This window comes from Narcine bancroftii, chromosome 2 (assembly GCF_036971445.1).
Source record: "Narcine bancroftii isolate sNarBan1 chromosome 2, sNarBan1.hap1, whole genome shotgun sequence".
Taxonomy (NCBI): domain Eukaryota; kingdom Metazoa; phylum Chordata; class Chondrichthyes; order Torpediniformes; family Narcinidae; genus Narcine; species Narcine bancroftii.
Window position 1 is genome coordinate 368,812,124 of NC_091470.1, and position 18,104 is coordinate 368,830,227.

Here is an 18,104-nt window from a genome sequence, read left to right on the forward strand (position 1 = left end):
AAGGCCTGGGTTTATACAGAGGAGATGCAGGTAAGGCCTGGGTTTATACAGAGGAGATGCAGGTAAGGCCTGGGTTTATACAGAGGAGGTGCAGGTAAGGCCTGGGTTTATACAGAGGAGATGCAGGTAAGGCCTGGGTTTATACAGAGGAGATGCAGGTAAGGCCTGGGTTTATACAGAGGAGATGCAGGTAAGGCCTGGGTTTATACAGAGGAGATGCAGGTAAGGCCTGGGTTTATACAGAGGAGATGCAGGTAAGGCGCCCATTTATTGAAGAGGGTGGACATCTCAGATGTTCTGGAATGGAAGACCTCACCCTGGGAGCAGGTGCGAAGGAGATGGAGGAATTGAGAGAAAGGGGGGCAGGGTATGAAGAGATGGAGTCGAGATTCATGTGAAATGGAGACCGAGAGATCGAGAAAGTGGAAAGCGTGGCCAGAGATTGACCAGGTTAATTTGAGGTCGGGGTGAAAGTTGGCAGCACAGTGGATACAGTTGACGACGTAGTGGAGGAAGGATTGAGGAGCCTTGCCTCTGTAGGCATGTAAGCAGCATGGATTGCTCCACATAAAGAACAAAATAAGCAGGTAAAGTTGGGCCCAAGCAGGTACCCATGGCTACTCCTTAGACTTGGAGAAAAGTGACTTAAAATTCCCAACTGAGAGCGGCAGCAACCCAAGTTCAAATCCGGCACTGTTTATAAGTGTTACAAAGCCCCCCCCCCCAGGACAAAAAACTACCAGTAACAGAAATTCACCAAGACAATGGCTACTTTAAACAAAATTGGTGTTATTTTCTTAACACAGAATAATAAGATCAATATTTAACATCATTGTTAAGTTCTTATAAGTGTATATGTATGTATTGTCCAAGATGGTTTCTTTTCACTGTCCACTTCTCCAAGTTCCTTGGTATCAGGGAGTTTTCAGCCCCGTGCACAGAATGAAACAGTCATTACATTCAACAGGCTCTGATGCCTCAACTTCAGTTGTTGCCAATCAGGAAGGTCTTTGGTGGGTGCAGAGAAAGGGGTCCATTGCTTGTTGGACATGAAACTGATTTCCTTCAATTAGCAGCCGAAGTGTCTTTCCGAAGAAACATGCCAGGTTACCTCAAAAGATTTCTTCTTTCCCCCTATTTCAGGAGAAATGCAACAACCCGCTACGACAGAGAGTTCGAATAGGCTGAACTCGGAACTCGAATCTTGAAATGGGGTCTTCAGCGGGCTTTCCACCTTGCAGCCTTTCACTGACTGCAGCAGCTCTCGCTCTCTCTTTTAGTTTCAATTTATATTCCTGTTTCTGTCCCTGTAATGTGATGTTTGCTCGTGAAAAGTGACCTAAACTACCTAATCTATTCCCCTTTTTTAAGCATATGTTTTGTTTACTTATTCAGTTGCAGTAAGGAGATTTTATCGTCTCCCCATGTCTGTCTGCGTTCCTTCTCGGTGCTCTGGGTTCTTCCCACACTTCAAAAGGTTGTTAAAATTGGAATATTTGAATGGCCCTGACTAATCACAGAGCACCGATGGCATAGGGATTACTTAAAGTGGGATGTGAGTGGGAAGAGAAAGGTTGAGAACCAGTGGTTTAAAACCTTGTTTTAATGGCTTTGCTAGGTCCATTCATTTACAATGTCCTTCACCTGCAGTGTCCTATATTTAGCTGCTAAACCAGCAATTATGATTGAGGTAGCACAACTCCAATTGGGACGCAAAACTGTGGAGAACCGCAACGGGCCCTTTGGCCCGCAGTGTCTGCTGTGTGGGCCAAATGGACATCTAACATGATGTCCCAGTTGATGGAAAGCTGATGCTTGCACATGATACGTATCTCTGCATTCTCATGTCTATCTAGAAACCTCTTATGCTCTACTGTAGTATCTGCTTCCACCACTACTCTTGCCATCCACCATACTGTCTTTAAAATAAATTGCCACCCTGTATATCGATACAACATAGAACACTACACCACAGTACAGGCCCTTCAGCCCTTGATATTGTGCCGGCCCATATATCTCTTTCAAATTTACCTCCTGTCCCAACTTGAGTACATGCCCTGGAGCATAAGACATTTATAGATTCTGTTTCCCATATTAACACCCCTCATAATTTTTTGAACTTTTATGAGATCTACCTTCAACCTGCAGTGAAAAGAAGCCAGGTTTATCTAACATCTCCTCATAGTTTATATTGTTTAATTCTCTTCAATCTCTTCCAAAGCCTCCACATCCTTTCTGTAATGTGGTGACTAGTACACAAACTGTGAGGATGGCGTGGTATGTTTCTGGTTTCCGTTGTGGAGTGACAGAATTACAAATTTATTCACTCTGATGAAGGGCTCAAGCCTGAAACGTCAGTTATGAATCTTTACCTTGAAGAAGGGTTTAAGCCCGAAACGTCGGTTATGAATCTTTACGTTTGCTCTATAAAGTTCACTGTTTGACCTGCTGAGTTTCTCCAGCGTTGTGTTTTTACTTCAACCACGGAGTCTGCCGACTTTGGCGTTTTACTCTTCTTACAAGTTTATTTGCTCTTTTTGGTATTCAAGTGGTGCGGTAGATGATGTGATTGGACCTCTCGGTTATTTCATCCCAAACATCAAAACACAACCTCAATGTTCCACATCACCAATACTTTTGACACTCAGTTGAGAATCCTCCCTCTTCTGCCTCATTTCTCTTGACATCCTCAGTAGATGGTCATTGTAAAACTGTTAAATTGGACCGTGGCTTTTTTGTCATTCAGCTTTCTGAAAGCATTGTGTAAATCAAGGACACGCTGCCCCACATGATGCTGTTCAGACCAGGCTCAGTAGAGAATTTAAAAGCTGTAGTTAGAGGGCCAAATGCAGGCATAGCGTGGGTAGGATGAATCCGGACTGCAAGGTTGCCCTAACGGTTAGTGCAATGCCTTTACGTCGCCAGGAATGGGGACTGGGGTTCGAATCCCGTGCTGTCTATAAGGAGTTTGTATGTTCTCTGCATGTCTGCGTGGGTTTTCCCTGGGGGCTCCAAACATACCGGGGGGTGTAGGTTAATTGGGTGTAAATTGGGCGGCACGGACTCATGGGCCAAAATGGCTTGTTACTGTTCTACATGTCCAAATTCTTTTTAAAAATTAAATTTAAAATTTTGGTAAGCTGAGAAAAGTTAGGCTGAAGAGCCTTTATCAATGCTGTATGACAGGTGCAGAAATTTTCTGAGCTACAGAATTTATAATCTACGTTAAAGACATTTAAAGTAAATGCCGGTTCTGCCAGATCTGTTGCTATGGCAGTGCAGCCACTGATGTAGACCCAGGGAGAACAGGAAGGAGAAATACAGCTGTGCTCCGCAGGGTTCTACTGCCCACTTTGACTGCCAATGGCTCCGTACAGGCTTTAAATGGCCTGTTAAAGGAGCCGGTGGTGCTTTATTTTAAAATCCTGCAACTGAGGGGTCTGCCCAAGATGGCGACGCCTGTGTTCTGCAGTAGCTTCGAGAGGTTACAGACACCGGGGAGGCAGAGGAATGGTGCAGGGCACCAAAAAACAGGGAAAACAACCCCCACCCCCTCCCTGTTTGAAAAGAGGAGGCGGCGACCCTCTTGCCCGGCAGCAAGCCAGCGAGGGAATCTGAGATTCAGGCAGAGGTCCTGCTGGCCACTCGAGGTGAGGAACCCCCTGCAGGCTGTGGACCTATGGAGGAGACTGGCTCGAGGCTGGCAGAAGGGGTACCAGGACCCGGAACCAGGTGCAAGAGGGCGCTGAAGGCTTCTAGATCACGTCGGAGGTTTGGATAGTGCAGGAGTCTGTGTGGCTGTGGAGACTGTGGGGCCACTGGAGGTGAATCCACGGGCACTCAGCGTCTCTGAAGGGACTCGCTTTGGCTTCTCTTGTACTTTAAGGAGAACCAGGCAATTTCTGCTGATGTCGAATCTTTGCCTGCCTTACGACAGACTAAAGGCAATTTCATGCAATATCCCATCTCTTTTATTTACCTGACAATAAAGGAGTCAAGAATCTTGATTTGGGCGAAGGCACTGCAGCCAGATTTGTGGCTGACACAAAGGTAGATGAGTTATGGAGAGGGCACGTGGGCCCACAGAGGAATCTGGACGAAGTGTGTATTGGCAGTTAACAGAGAATGGTGATCCTGTTGGAAGGAAGAATAAAGCAGTGTTGCTTCGAAGGAGAGACACTGAAACATGTTTTAATACAAGGCATCTCCCCGGAGCATACATACATCCAGGTTACAGAATAGGTACAGGCCCTTTCAGCCCACTGGCCCAAATTGACATACACTGTACGTTTCAAACAGTGGGAGGCAACTGGAAACACCCCTCCCCCCCCGGGAAAAATCCACGAAGTCACGGGGAGAACGTACAAACTCTTTACAGAAAGCGCGGGGTTCGAATCCCGGTCCCGATCACTGGCTCTGTAACGGCGTGGTTAACCGCCACGCCCTCACTGCTGCCCACAGTATGTTAGCATCCAGTTACAGCAAGTAATAAGGAAGGATGATGGATGATAGGATGCTGGCCTTTTATTACATGGAATGCAAATGTAGGCGAGTGGGCATTCAGGATGCCGGCATCTGGAGCACCCAGCAATCCGGTGGAGGGACTCGAGAAGGTCCAGCATCATCTGTGGGAGAAAAAGAATGCTCGATGTTTCGGGCCGGAACCCTTCATCCACTCTCAACTCCAAACTCGAGAGTGCCGAGGTGAACAGGGTTCCCAAGGACCTTCGCGCTCTGGCGGACTATGGGGGGGGTTGGTCAGCTGGAGCTTGGGGTCACTGCTGGACCGGACAGGAGGCCGTGCAGCTACGGGGGTGCAGAAGAACGCTCTGTAGTCGGGGGAGGATTAAAGAGGCTTAAAATGGAGGTGTTGCTGGAAGAGGGGTCACGAAGGCACAATGGCTGACAGAAGAATGCATGCAGCAGCCCGACAAGATTTACATTTTTAATAAATTTACCATTTTTCAAAGTTAGACATCCAGCACGGTAACAGGCCCTTCCGGCCCACGAACCCGTACCACCCACTCAACCATCAACCCCCCCATACCTTTCGAATGGTGGGAGGAAACTGGAACACTCAAGGAAGAGCCACGGTTCGGACCCCAGTCCTGAGCGCTGACACTGTTAACCGCTATGCCAACCGTGCCACCCACCTATGCTGGAAATCAGGATGAATCTAATGAATCATCCATGCTCTTTAAACTTCCCGGCAAAATGCAATACTTAAGATGGCAACTAGCTGCACTTTCTTTTGCAACACACAAAAATGATGGCGTAATGGTGAGCGCAACGCCTTTACAGGGCCAACGAATGAGACCAGGTTTCGAATCCCACACTGGCTGGAAGGAGTTTGTTCATGCTCCCCATGGCTGGATTTTCCCTGGGGGCTCCGGTTTCGTTCCGCCCATCCTGCCCCACCCCATTCAAAATGTACCAGGGGTGTAGGTTAATGGGGTGTAAATTGGGTGTCCTGGATTCATGGGCCAAAATGATGCTGTATGTCTAAATTATTTTTTTAAATCAGGAGGTCTAGCACCATCCATAGGATGTAGAGGGTAGCCATTTTTCAGGCCTGAGCCTTTTGTCAGGAATGTGGAAAATGTGTGTTAGCCGTGCCTCGTTGACATGTCTGTCCATGATCTTGGGTACTGCAAAACCAAAGATATCTGCGAATTGGAGGAACAGCACCTTGTTGGGATGTTTCTGCAGTCTCCAACCAGATGGTCAGCGTAGCGGTTAGCGCAACGCTGTTACAGTGACTGGGATTCTAATCTGGCGCTGTCTGTATGGAGTTTGTAAGTTCTCCCCGTGTCTATGTGGGTTTTCTCCAGGTGCTCTGGTTTCCTCCCACCCTTCAAAACAGTGAGGGCAATTAGGAGTAATTTGGTGGTACGCGCTCATGAGCTGAAAGGGCCTCTTTACCGTGCTGTCTGTCTAAAAAAAAATGTAAAAAATTTTCATTAATTTAATGGCTTTAAAGTTAACCTGCAATTTCTGTTATCCCTCTCCCCAGTCTCTCTCTCTTCCTTATTCCTCTATCTCCCTTCCTCCAGCTCCCCACCCCCTTCCCTTCCCTCTTCATTTAGAGCTGTGGTTTTCAAACTGACCCCTGAGATTCAATGGCACTTGGTCAGCAGGGATACAGCAGGCTGAATGGCCTGTTCTATCCAGTATTGTTCATTGTCCTATGTATTGAGATGCAGTGAAGTTGTGTTTAGTGTGCTAGCCAGTAAATCAGTGGTTTTCAACCTTTTTCTTTCCACTCCATATAACCATATAACAGTTAATGGATTGGAAACAAGCCATCTCGGCCCTACAAGTCTACCCCAGTTTACTCAAACAACTCCACTAGATCACCCCCACCTATTCTCTGCCCATAACCCTCTTTCTTCTTTCTTTCTTTGGCTTGGCTTCGCGGACGAAGATTTATGGAGGGGGTAAATGTCCACGTCAGCTGCAGGCTCGTTTGTGGCTGACAAGTCCGATGCGGGACAGGCAGACACGGTTGCAGCGGTTGCAAGGGAAAATTGGTTGGTTGGGGATGGTGTTGGGTTTTTCCTCCTTTGTCTTTTGTCAGTGAGGTGGGCTCTGCGGTCTTCTTCAAAGGAGGTTGCTGCCCGCCAAACTGTGAGGCGCCAAGATGCACAGTTTGAGGCGATATCAGCCCACTGGCGGTGGTCAATGTGGCAGGCACCAAGAGATTTCTTTAGGCAGTCCTTGTACCTTTTCTTTGGTGCACCTCTGTCACGGTGGCCAGTGGAGAGCTCACCATATAACACGATCTTGGGAAGGCGATGGTCCTCCATTCTGGATCTTCAGCAGCGTGGACTCGATGCTGTCGACCTCTGCCATCTCGAGTACTTCAACGTTAGGGATGAAAGCGCTCCAATGAATGTTGAGGATGGAGCGGAGACAACGCTGGTGGAAGGTCGTTCATGGCTTGGTTCAGCATCATGCTGAAGAAGATTGAAAAGTGGGTTGGTGCGAGAACACAGCCTTGCTTCACGCCATTGTTAATGGAGAAGGGTTCAGAGAGCTCATTGCTGTATCTGACCCAACCTTGTTGGTTTTCGTGCAGTTGGATAACCATGTTGAGGAACTTTGGGGGGCATCCGATGCGCTCTAATATTTGCCAAAGCCCTTTCCTGCTCACGGTGTCGAAGGCTTTGGTGAGGTCAACAAAAGTGATGTAGAGTCCTTTGTTTTGTTCTCTGTACTTTTCTTGGAGCTGTCTGAGGGCAAAGACCATGTCAGTAGTTCTCTGTTTGCGTGAAAGCCGCACTGTGATTCTGGGAGAATATTCTTGGCGACACTAGGTATTATTCTATTTAGGAGAATCCTAGCGAAGATTTTGCCTGCAATGGAGAGCAGCGTGATTCCCCTGTAGTTTGAGCAGTCTGATTTCTCGCCTTTGTTTTTGTACAGGGTGATGATGATGGCGTCACGAAGGACCTGAGGCAGTTTTCCTTGGTCCCAACAAATCTTGAAAAACTCATGCAGTTTGACATGCAGAGTTTTGCCGCCAGCCTTCCAGACCTCTGGGGGGATTCCATCCATACCTGCTGCTTTGCCACTTTTCAGTTGTTCAGTTGCCTTATATGTCTCATCCTGGGTGAGGACCTCATCCAGCTCTAGCCTTAGGGGCTGACCCCCTCTTATCCATGTATATATCCAGTCTCCTCTTAAATGAAAGAATTGACTCTGCCTCAACTATTTCCTCTGGATGATTATTCCATTCAGCCACCACTCTCTGAGTGAAGAAACATCCTCTAATGTTTCTCCGAAAATTTTGCCCCCTTACCCTCAACTTGTGTCCTCCTGTTTCAACCTCCCCTGCTCTCAGGGGGAAGAGTCGACTTGCATCTAGTCTATTCCCTTCATAATTTTAAATACCTCTATCAAATCCCCTTTCAACCATCTGCCCTCCAATGAATAAAGTCCTAACCTCTTCAATCTTTCTCTGTACTCCAGGTATTTTAAGCCAGGCAACAACCTTGTAAACTTGCTCTGCACCCTCTCCATATCTATATCCTTCCTATAATTTGGAGACCAAAACTGAACACAATACTCCAAACCTGGCCTCACCAATGCCTTAAACAGGCTCAGCATCACTTCCCAGCTCCTATACTCTTATGTTATTGATTTATGAAGGCCAGCGTACCAAATGCCTTCTTAACCACTCTGTCAACATGAGAATCCACCTTCAAGGAACCCTGCACCATAACTCCAAGATCTTTTTGTTCTTGTCCATTCCCCAATGTCCTCCCCTTTACTACATATGTCCCGTTTCGATTATTTTTACCGAAATGAAGCACCTCACACTTCTCTACATTAAATTCCATATCACCTTAAGTAATCCTTCTGCTATCAGTGCTCTGTGATTAGTAAGGGATTGCTTAAAGTGGGATGTGGGTGGGAAGAGAAGGTTGAGGATCACTGCTCTAGACCCAATTATTACTGAAATATTTTGCTTGAGCAAAATGGTCATTGGCCCATTTCCTCTGGAGCTATGAAACTGTGCACATAACGAGTCAATGAGGGACGATTAAAACAGTGCTTTTCAAACTTTTTCTTTCCACTCACATCCCACCTTAAGCAACCCCTTACTAATCACAGAGACCTGACGGCAGAGGGATCACTTAAAGTGGGTCGTGAGTTTAGGGGGCAGTTTGAAAACCACTGATTAAGGGAGCTACCCTTAGCCCACTTCCCTCTCCCCTGATCACTTCTCACCTTCTTTCTCCTCTACCCTCCCACCTGTAGGCACTACTATCTCTTACCTGTGCTTCTCCCCCCACCTCCCACCCACTTTTTCTATTCAGGTGCCCACCTGACCAGAATGCCGACTGCCTTTTGCTTCCTATGGACACTGCGCAACTTGCTTGAGTGTCTCTAACGCTTTCGTGTACTGCACTCAACCCCAGAGTCTGCAGATTTATTTTTGGTAATTCTTCGTGCTTTTCCATTCTTTCATCAAGCCTGCTTCAAAGACAATTCAATTGAACATCATGACACAGAAACAGGCCCCTTCGGCCCTTCTAGTCTGGACCAAGGTTTTTTGGGATATTTTATTAAAATATTTTCCATACATGCAGTAATCAAAATTAATAAAATATGCATTCCAAATATAACAAAGTTGCACACATGATGCTACTCACCCCTACCCCAGAACCCCCCCTCCCTCAAAACAATTAATATAAAGATACTCTAATGTAACTATTTTTCTTTCTTTGGCTTGGCTTCGTGGACGAAGATTTATGGAGGGGTAAATGTCCACGTCTGCTGCAGGCTCGTTGGTGGCTGACAAGTCCGATGCGGGACAGGCAGACACGGTTGCAGGGGGAAATTGGTGGGTTGGGGTTGGGTGTTGGGTTTTTCCTCCTTTGTCTTTTGTCAGTGAGGTGGGCTCTGCGGTCTTCTTCAAAGGAGGTTGCTGCCCGCCGAACTGTGAGGCGCCAAGATGCAAGGTTGGAGGCGATAACAGCCCACTGGCGTTGGTCACTGTGGCAGGTACCAAGAGATTTCTTTAAGCAGTCCTTGTACCTCTTCTTTGGTCCACCTCTGTCTCGGTGGCCAGTGGAGAGCTCACCATAGAACACGATCTTGGGAAGGCGATGGTCCTCCATTCTGGAGACGTGACCCACCCAGCGCAGTTGGGTCTTCAGCAGCATGGATTCGATGCTTGCGGACTCTGCCAGCTTGAGTACTTCGATGTTGGTGATGAAGTCATTCCAATGAATGTTGAGGATGGAGCGGAGACAGCGCTGATGGAAGCGTTCTAGGAGCCGTAGGTGATGCCGGTAGAGGACCCATGAATCGGAGCCAAACAGGAGTGTGAGTATGACAATGGCTCTGTACACGCTGATCTTTGTGTGTTTCTTCAGGTGGTTATTTTTCCAGACTCTTTTGTGTAGTCTTCCAAAGGCGCTATTTGCCTTGGCGAGTCTGTTGTCTATCTCTTTGTCGATCCTTGCATCTGATGAAATGGTGCAGCCAAGATAGGTAAACTGGTTGACCGTTTTGTGTTCTGTGTGTCCGATGGAGATGTGGGGGGGGCTGGTAGTCATGGTGGGGAGCTGGCTGATGGAGGACCTCCGTTTTCTTCAGGCTGACTTCCAGGCCAAACATTTTGGCAGTTTCCGCAAAACAGGACGTCATGCGCTGGAGAGCTGGCTCTGAATGGGCAACTAAAGCGGCATCGTCTGCAAAGAGTAGTTCACGGACAAGTTGCTCTTGTGTCTTGTGAGCTTGCAGGCGCCTCAGATTGAAGAGACTGCCATCCGTGCGGTACCAGATGTAAACAGCGTCTTCATTGTTGAGGTCTTTCATGGCTTGGTTCAGCATCATGCTGAAGAAGGTTGAAAAGAGGGTTGGTGCGAGAACACAGCCTTGCTTCACGCCATTGTTAATGGAGAAGGATTCAGAGAGCTCATTGCTGTATCTGACCCGACTTTGTTGGTTTACGTGCAGTTGGATAACCATGTTGAGGAACTTGGGGGGGCATCTGAGGCGCTCTAGTATTTGCCAAAGCCCTTTCCTGCTCACGGTGTCTAAGGCTTTGGTGAGGTCAACAAAGGTGATGTAGAGTCCTTTGTTTAGTTCTCTGCACTTTTCTTGGAGCTGTCTGAGGGCAAAGACCATGTCAGTAGTTCCTCTGTTTGCGCGAAAACCACACTGTGATTCTGGGAGGACATTTTCGGCGACACTAGGTATTAGTCTATAAAGGAGAATCCTAGCGAAGATTTTGCCTAAAATGGAGAGCAACGTGATTCCCCTGTAGTTTGAGCAGTCTGATTTCTCGCCTTTGTTTTTGTACAGGGTGATGATGATGGCATCACGAAGGTCCTGAGGCAGCTTTCCTTGGTCCCAGCAGAGCATGAAAAACTCATGCAGTTTGGCATGGAGAGCTTTGCAACCAGCCTTCCAGACCTCTGGGGAGATTCCATCCATACCTGCTGCTTTGCCACTTTTCAGTTGCTCAATTGCTTTATATATCTCTTCCCGGGTATGGACCTCATCCAGCTCTAGACTCAGGGGTTGTTGAGGGAGCTGGAGCAGGGCAGTTTCTTGGACTGAGCGGTTGGCACTGAAAAGGGATTGGAAGTGTTCTGACCATCGATTGAGGAAGGAGATCTTGTCGCTGAGGAGGACCGCTGTCTGAGCTGCGCAGAGGGCTTTGGGCTTGGGGTGAGGGGCTGTACACAGCCTTTAGAGCCTCGTAGAAACCCCTGAAGTCGCCGTGTTCTTGGAGGCTGCCTACAACTGCAAGGTGGACTTCGCTGAGAGCGGCTACGTCGATGTCGAGTCTAAGGAGTTCATGTGCGATGCGGGCAGACCGACGTTCAGGTCGGTGGCTGTCAGCCTTGTCTAGCATGGTTCTGATGTTCCAACATGCTTGCTTGAGTTTGTGTGCATCTTTTGAGGGGGAGGACGTGGACCTATCCTCGGGCCTGCGCAAAGGAGCTTTTAGGTGGAGTGCAGTGTGCGCAGTACTGGCCCCACCCTTTACACCCATGGTTCGTGTGCCGTGGCCAAGCAAGCTGGGACGTGGCAGCGAGGTCCTTGGGTCGTAGGTTTTATATCGGAGTGACCTTCTCCTATGCAGGTTGCTTAACTGGGCTGAAGAGGCCTGCCTCCCCTTTTAGGTTGAACCATTTCTGGAGATCTACAACCGCTGTCCCCAGTTATGGAGTGGTGCGCCCTGGAATCGGCCTGCGTGCGTTTACTCCTGCCGCGGCCGAGTAAAGTGGATGCAGCATTGGTTGAGAATCAGAAAGAACGGAACGGGTTTTACACGTGGACGGATGGAGTATCACATTCTTTGAGGCCCGAGGACCCGCTGCCGCCCGGGGGGGGCCCGAGGTCCTGCCTGAGTCCGCCTGAGGTAACGGTCGCATCACGGGGAGAGATAGCCAGCCGAGACCGGGCCTGCCCACACTGCTGCCCGAGCACCGAACACAGGCTGCCGTCGCCAGGCAAACCCCGGCAGCCCACACAGCCCGACTGTTGGCAACCGAGCCCCAGGCCAGGAGCGGTCAATGAGAACTATTTAGTGTATTTCAGATTTTAATACACACCTCAAAAACCAATAGTCTAAACACTAACAACTGTGAACTCCATTGCAGAGTTCTCTCCAGTCTTTAAAAAAATTTCTACTAGAACTTTTCTTTCTGATCCTCAATGTAACTATACAAATATAGAAAAAGAAGAAAATAGGAAGTTGTAGGATTACACAGAGAGATGCTGTCTAACACAAATATATAAAAGTTTTTCCTTGCAGTTCAGAGGAGAATATCACAGGTCTAGAGATGTAGAGAGGACCTTATTACAAATTAGGTCCTAATATTTGGGTGTACGGGCACCAAATTTGAAACAACGTGTAGTGAGGTTGCTATGACTACAGCTGGACTATTGCTCTCAGTTATAGCCCTAAGGCTGTAGTTCGAATCTGCTGGAGGAGAAAGACACATGCGGCAGGAGAGTGTATTCGACACTGGGTTTATTCAGTGGCAGCCGGGGCGTGGATTGAGCGGTCCGGCTGCCGATTGGTTACCTCGGATGCCCTGGCCCCAATTGGGACCCCCTGCGATCCACCGACAGTGATTGGCCAGTTTCACCGCTCTGCCGGCAGCCTGTGGAAACAGGTGTTTCAGCCCGCACGATGCTTTGCCGGTCGCCGTGTTCGACGGCCATTTCCTGTATCAGCCCGAGGCGCAGGCCACTACAAACATAACATATTCCTCAAGCTATATATGATTTTTTGCAAAGGTATTCAACTTTGAATTTCTACGTGCCATCTTGGCATACCTCAAGGTATATCAGATTTCCAAGTGATTGCAATATATTTCCTCGCTAACGCTAACTTAACAAATTCCAATTTGGTATATTAATAATTTTAATTTAGATCTTGTTCCTTCAATATTCCCAAATAAAAATAGATCCGGAGTTTGCAGAAACACTGTAACTTGTTCCAAAAACTTTTGTAGATCTGCCCAAAATGATCTTCCATTAGGACAAGACGAAGTTGAACACAAAAAAAGATCCTACACCTTCACCATACCTAAATCATTGATCCGATAAATCTGTTTTCAATGTGTTCAACTTCTGTGGTGCAAGATATAACTGGGGTAAAAAGTTATATTGATCTAATCCTTTTTTTCTTGTCCCATTGACCTCCACCCAGTCCATTGCCCTCCATACCTCTCCCATCCATGTACCTGTCCAAATTATTGTTAAATTTTAAAATTGAGCCCACACTCCCCTCTTCAGCTGGCACCTTTTTCCACAATCCATCACTCTCTATGTGAAGAAGTTCCCCCTCATGTTCCCCTAAACATTTCCCCTTTCACCCTTAACCCATGTCCCCTGGTTTGTATCTCACCAACCCATCAATCCCATTTACCCATGCCACCGGCAGACAAGAAAGACGCATGTATCGGGAGAAGGAGTGAGAGTCTTAAGAGGGGTGTGCAAGTTTTTTTACACACAGATGATGGGGGCCTGGAACAGGCTGCCATGGATAGCAGTGATATCAAATCGACACATGAACGTGAAGGATGTGGGACATTTGAGCACTTTTCAGTTAGGGTCTGTTCCTGAACTGTTGTGTGTTCCACAAGGCTGGTTATTTAGTCCAATTAAAACTTGCTTATCAATGTGCATTCACAGAGCTTGAAATCGAGTAGCGTTGCCCTTTCCCGGAATGTTCCGGACATCGTGTTCCCAGGCTTCCAGCCGGAAAGCAACGGACAGCTGAGACGTCACAAGAGAGATTGGGTGATTCCACCCATCAGTGTTCCCGAAAACGCCCGCGGCAACTTCCCGCAAGAATTGGTCAAGGTAGGTGTAGACATGGGGGGGATGCTGGCAGGTTGGTAGTGGGGGCAAATGTGCAGCCAGAAACTGACTGTCGGTGCTGGAGTCTGCGCCAGCAAACAATCTGCTGGAGGAGCTTTATTGTCAAGTAATAAAACAAAAGTAATATTACACAAAATCACCTTTAGTGTTCAATAAGGCAGACAAAGATTCACCATTAGTATCTCCCTTACAGTCAGGGAAAGATGAACAAAAGAAAGAGTCACTGAGTGACCATGCAGTCACCTCCAGCACGCCTGCAGCCTCTGCAGGTGCACAGATGCCTGTTTGATTTGTTACGAGTCCAGAGGACCCCAAAACCCAGCAGCAATAGATATTCACCAAGACAAATGGTTACTTCAACAAAAGTTACTTTTAATTTTCTTTAAACATAAAAGCAGGATCAAACTTTAACTTATTACTATTAACTTAACCCCCTTCTAATTCTAAGCATGCATGTATGTAATGTGTATATGTTCAGGAAAGTTCTTTACTATAAATAGTCCAGTTCTCCAAGTTCACTTCTATCAGGCAATTCTTATACTGTGCACGTAATTTAACATTTATGAATTTTCACCAGGCTCTGGTGCTTAAAGTTAAATGGTTACCGACTGCTCAGGAAGGTTCAGAGAGAGATTTGATCTCCAATCAGTCACTTCAGTGTCTTGCCGAAGAAACTTTCCCCATCATGGGTTTTCTAAATGATAACTTCTTTTAGGTCACCACAGAATTCCTCTTCCCTTATTTCAGGGGAAACACTCTAGCCAGCTATTTCCTCTTGTAAGGACCACAAGGGTTTTGAACAGGCTGAACTCACAACCTATCTTCAAAATGGGGTTTTTGAACAAGCTTCCAGCTCACCGTGTTGCAGCCTCAATTGCTACTGTAGATCTGACCCTCCCTCTCCCACCCCCTCTCATTCTCTCCAAAAGAGAAATCATCTGTTTGTTTTTCCTCTGCTTGTAAAAACCAGAACACCTCCCCAAGGCTCCAAATCCAATCCTTGAAAGATCTTATCAGCACTTTGAGCCTAGACTGTTTATTTGCACCAGCTTTTGAAATTCCTTCCAAAGCAGTTCCATTTTCTCTTGTAAAGCCACCGATACCCTAATGTCTCACTTTCATCAAAGCTCTTGCATTTTAAATGAGATGACTTTTGTGAAGTGTTAATCTGTTTGTGTGACCTACACACTAAACCCCCCACAATCTATCTCTTTTAAAAACATATTTATAAATAATATATAATATAACCTGTAACAGATCTATCGACAACCAGAGCTCCAGATCCAAACCTCTGACGAGGGCGCCCTCAGCACCTTCTCAAATCACTGCTCCTATGCCGGGTTCTCATGAGCTAGTCTCCAGGAGCCTGCAGCCCGCGTTGAGTTCCTCGCCCCCAACCTGCTGTATGCGCCCTTCAGCTGGAGAGCCCCTTGTTGGTCTGCCACTGTGGTCACCGTCCTTGAGGTCGACTTCTCCTTCTCGAGGGTGGGGTAAGGGCGGTGTTCACCCTGCCTCTGGTGCCCAGTGGATGTTCTCTGTTCCCCCCCCCCCACCCCAGAGCCTGCAACCCTTTGAGACCACTGATGAACACAGGTGCCCAGACCCCGTGTTCGCAATGGGTCGAACAGCACCAGATCAAGCAGCAAGGTCAAGCTTTTGCTGCCAGGTCTTGTGAGTGAGAAACTCCGCAGGTCACACAACATCCATAGGAAGTAAAAGGCACTTGATGTTTCCCTTCGTCGGGAATATGCAAAAACAGGTAGACGCCAGAATGGGGTGAGCTAACACTTCAGAAGTAGTTGGTGGATTGAATGGCAGGGCAGACTCGATGGGCTGAATAGCCTATTTCTACTCCTGAATCTTATGGATGCAGGTGGTACGGTTGAAAAGAAAGAAGCTGAGAAGTGAAGGGGGAAGAGGGTCAAGGGTAAGAGAAGGGAAGGGGCTGGGAAGCTGAGGAAGGGAGTATGGGAAGAGAGAGACTGGGGGAAAGGGTTAATGGAAATTGGAGACGTTGATATTAATACAGTCTGGTTGGCAAGTGCTGAGATGGGATATAAGGTTATCAGCGATGACTTCTCCTATTTCCGTTGTCCTGATCTTTGGTATCTCTGATGAAGGCCTGAAACGTCAATGGTCCTATTGATTTCCATGGAAGTGCCTGACCTGCTGAGTTCTTCCAGCACTTTATTGTGTGTTGTCCTCATTCACCGGCATCTGCAAACTTCTTGTTTCACTTCTCATCATCATCTCTGGAAGTCCCCACCAACCAGAAACTCGGTTGGAGCAGGTGAGATGGACCGCACACACCACAAGAGACGGTCCCGCAGAGTAAACTGGTCAAGGTCATTGCATCGTGGGAAAACAGGAGAAGGCCAGTCAGCCCTTTGAGCATACATCACCATTCAATACTATCATGGCTGTATAAGACATTGGTGAGGCCAAATTTGGGGGATTGTGTACAGTTCTGGTCCCCTAACTACAGAAAAGGTATCAATAAGATTTAAAAAAAAGTGCAGAGAAGATTTACTAGGATGTTGCCCGGACTTCGGGAACCAAGTTACAGGGAAAAGATTAAGCAGGTCTGGACTTGTTGAACCTTGAACGGCTCAGGCCCAAAATGTCAGTAATATATCTTTACCTCTTATGGATGCTGCGAGACCAGCTGAGTTCCTTCAGCATTTACAGGACTTGCCACCTATGCGACCTTTCGCATTTTTTAAAAAAATATAAAAATTGTCCTCTTACAGTGAAAGTAGTGGCCTTTCTATGGAAAAAACTGCCTCTCACGAGGGGCTGGCGGGGTGGCCGCCATTTTGTATTTGACAAATGATAACATGGATACAGTATGTTTCGATGTACATCCATTTCTGACCAGTCGGTCAGACGGAACACAGATATCAGTTGAGGAATATCTACTGTTTTTTGTACATTATAGCACAATATTTGCCCTTCGGCCCATGCTGTAAACTTAATCCACAACCACCTAAATCTTTGGTAACCTGCACATGTAACCCCTTATTTCTCTTACAACCATGTGCCAGTCTGAGTCTTTTGCCTGTCCCTACATACCAGCTCCATCAGTGCTTCTCTATCATCCCCAGTCTCCTCCCTATCTATCCCATCTTCACTTCTTAACCTCTTGCCCATGCTCCCCCCCACCCCAAACCTAACCCCCACCCCCACCCTTCTGCTTGCTTCCTTCCCATTGCGCTTTAGTCTCAATAGATTGTCTCAACCCGAGGCGGCGACTGACCATTTCTCTCCACGGGACCTGCTGAGTCTCCTGCTTCTCTCTGTGCAAGGCAATCCCGGTCACCAAGGGCAATAGGCGTGTGGGAACGCCATTTTGTGGATTCCCCTCTCACTTTGAACTCTATCCTGATTTGGATACTCTCTCTGCTCCTTCATTATTGCTGGTTCTGAATCGTGGAAGCCCCCCCCCCCCCCCCACTCAGGGGCACCAAAGAACCTTCGCCAGTAGGTTGAAGAGGTAATCTTTGAATGGGCTTTAAGTTTGAGCTTCTAGATGATGATTCCGTTTGGTAGGCCGCGGATGTGGCTGGTTAATTGAATGGGAGGTAGAGCCATTCTAAAATTGTTATGATGTGCGGTTCGACGTTGTAATTTATTGTAGTAGTACAGTCTTTGTTGGAGATCTGGGAAACCACTCCCCAAAACCCATCTTACAAGACAAGCTTTAAAGAAATAAGTCCTGATTTAAAATCAGCTCAGAAATCCATAACCCTGTCTGAACTGGGGAAGGGTTTGCAGTCCAAAACTGTTTATTGCATTCCATGGAAAGTGCCCAACCTGCTGAGTTCCGTGAGACTCAGGAGCAGAAGTAGGCCATTCAGCCCATCGAGTCTGCCCTGCCATTTCACTGTGGCTGATTTACTATCCTTTTCAACCCCATTCTCCTTCCTTCTCCCCATAACCTTTGATTCCCTCCCTAACCCAGAACTTATCTACCTCTTAAATATCCCCAATGGACTCAGGGGACCCACATGTACTGAGGGCTGCTGGAGACTGGCTCAAGAGAACCAAGTATTGGGACCTGGGATTTGAGAGGGTGCTGAGGACAAGAAGGGCTCCCGAAGGCTGGAGGCTTCATGATCGCGTCGGAGGTTTGGATCTGGAGCTTGTGTTGTCGATGAATCGGATGAATGTGTGGCTGCAGAGGCTGCAGGAGCCCTGGAGGCGAAGCCTCGGACCCTCAGTGACTCTGAAGGGACTCATTCTGCTTC

At 47.4% G+C, this 18,104-nt stretch overlaps 1 protein-coding gene across 1 annotated transcript in view; it reads left to right on the plus strand.

Annotated features, from left to right (window-relative positions):
- Window positions 1–18,104, plus strand: part of cdh2 (cadherin 2, type 1, N-cadherin (neuronal)) — a 174,154-nt gene that overhangs the window by 112,123 nt on the left and 43,927 nt on the right. Inside the window, exon 4 of the mRNA XM_069922573.1 lies at window positions 13,669–13,839. Within this exon, the coding sequence (XP_069778674.1) occupies window positions 13,669–13,839 (171 nt within the window). The remainder of the gene's footprint in view (window positions 1–13,668; window positions 13,840–18,104) is intronic.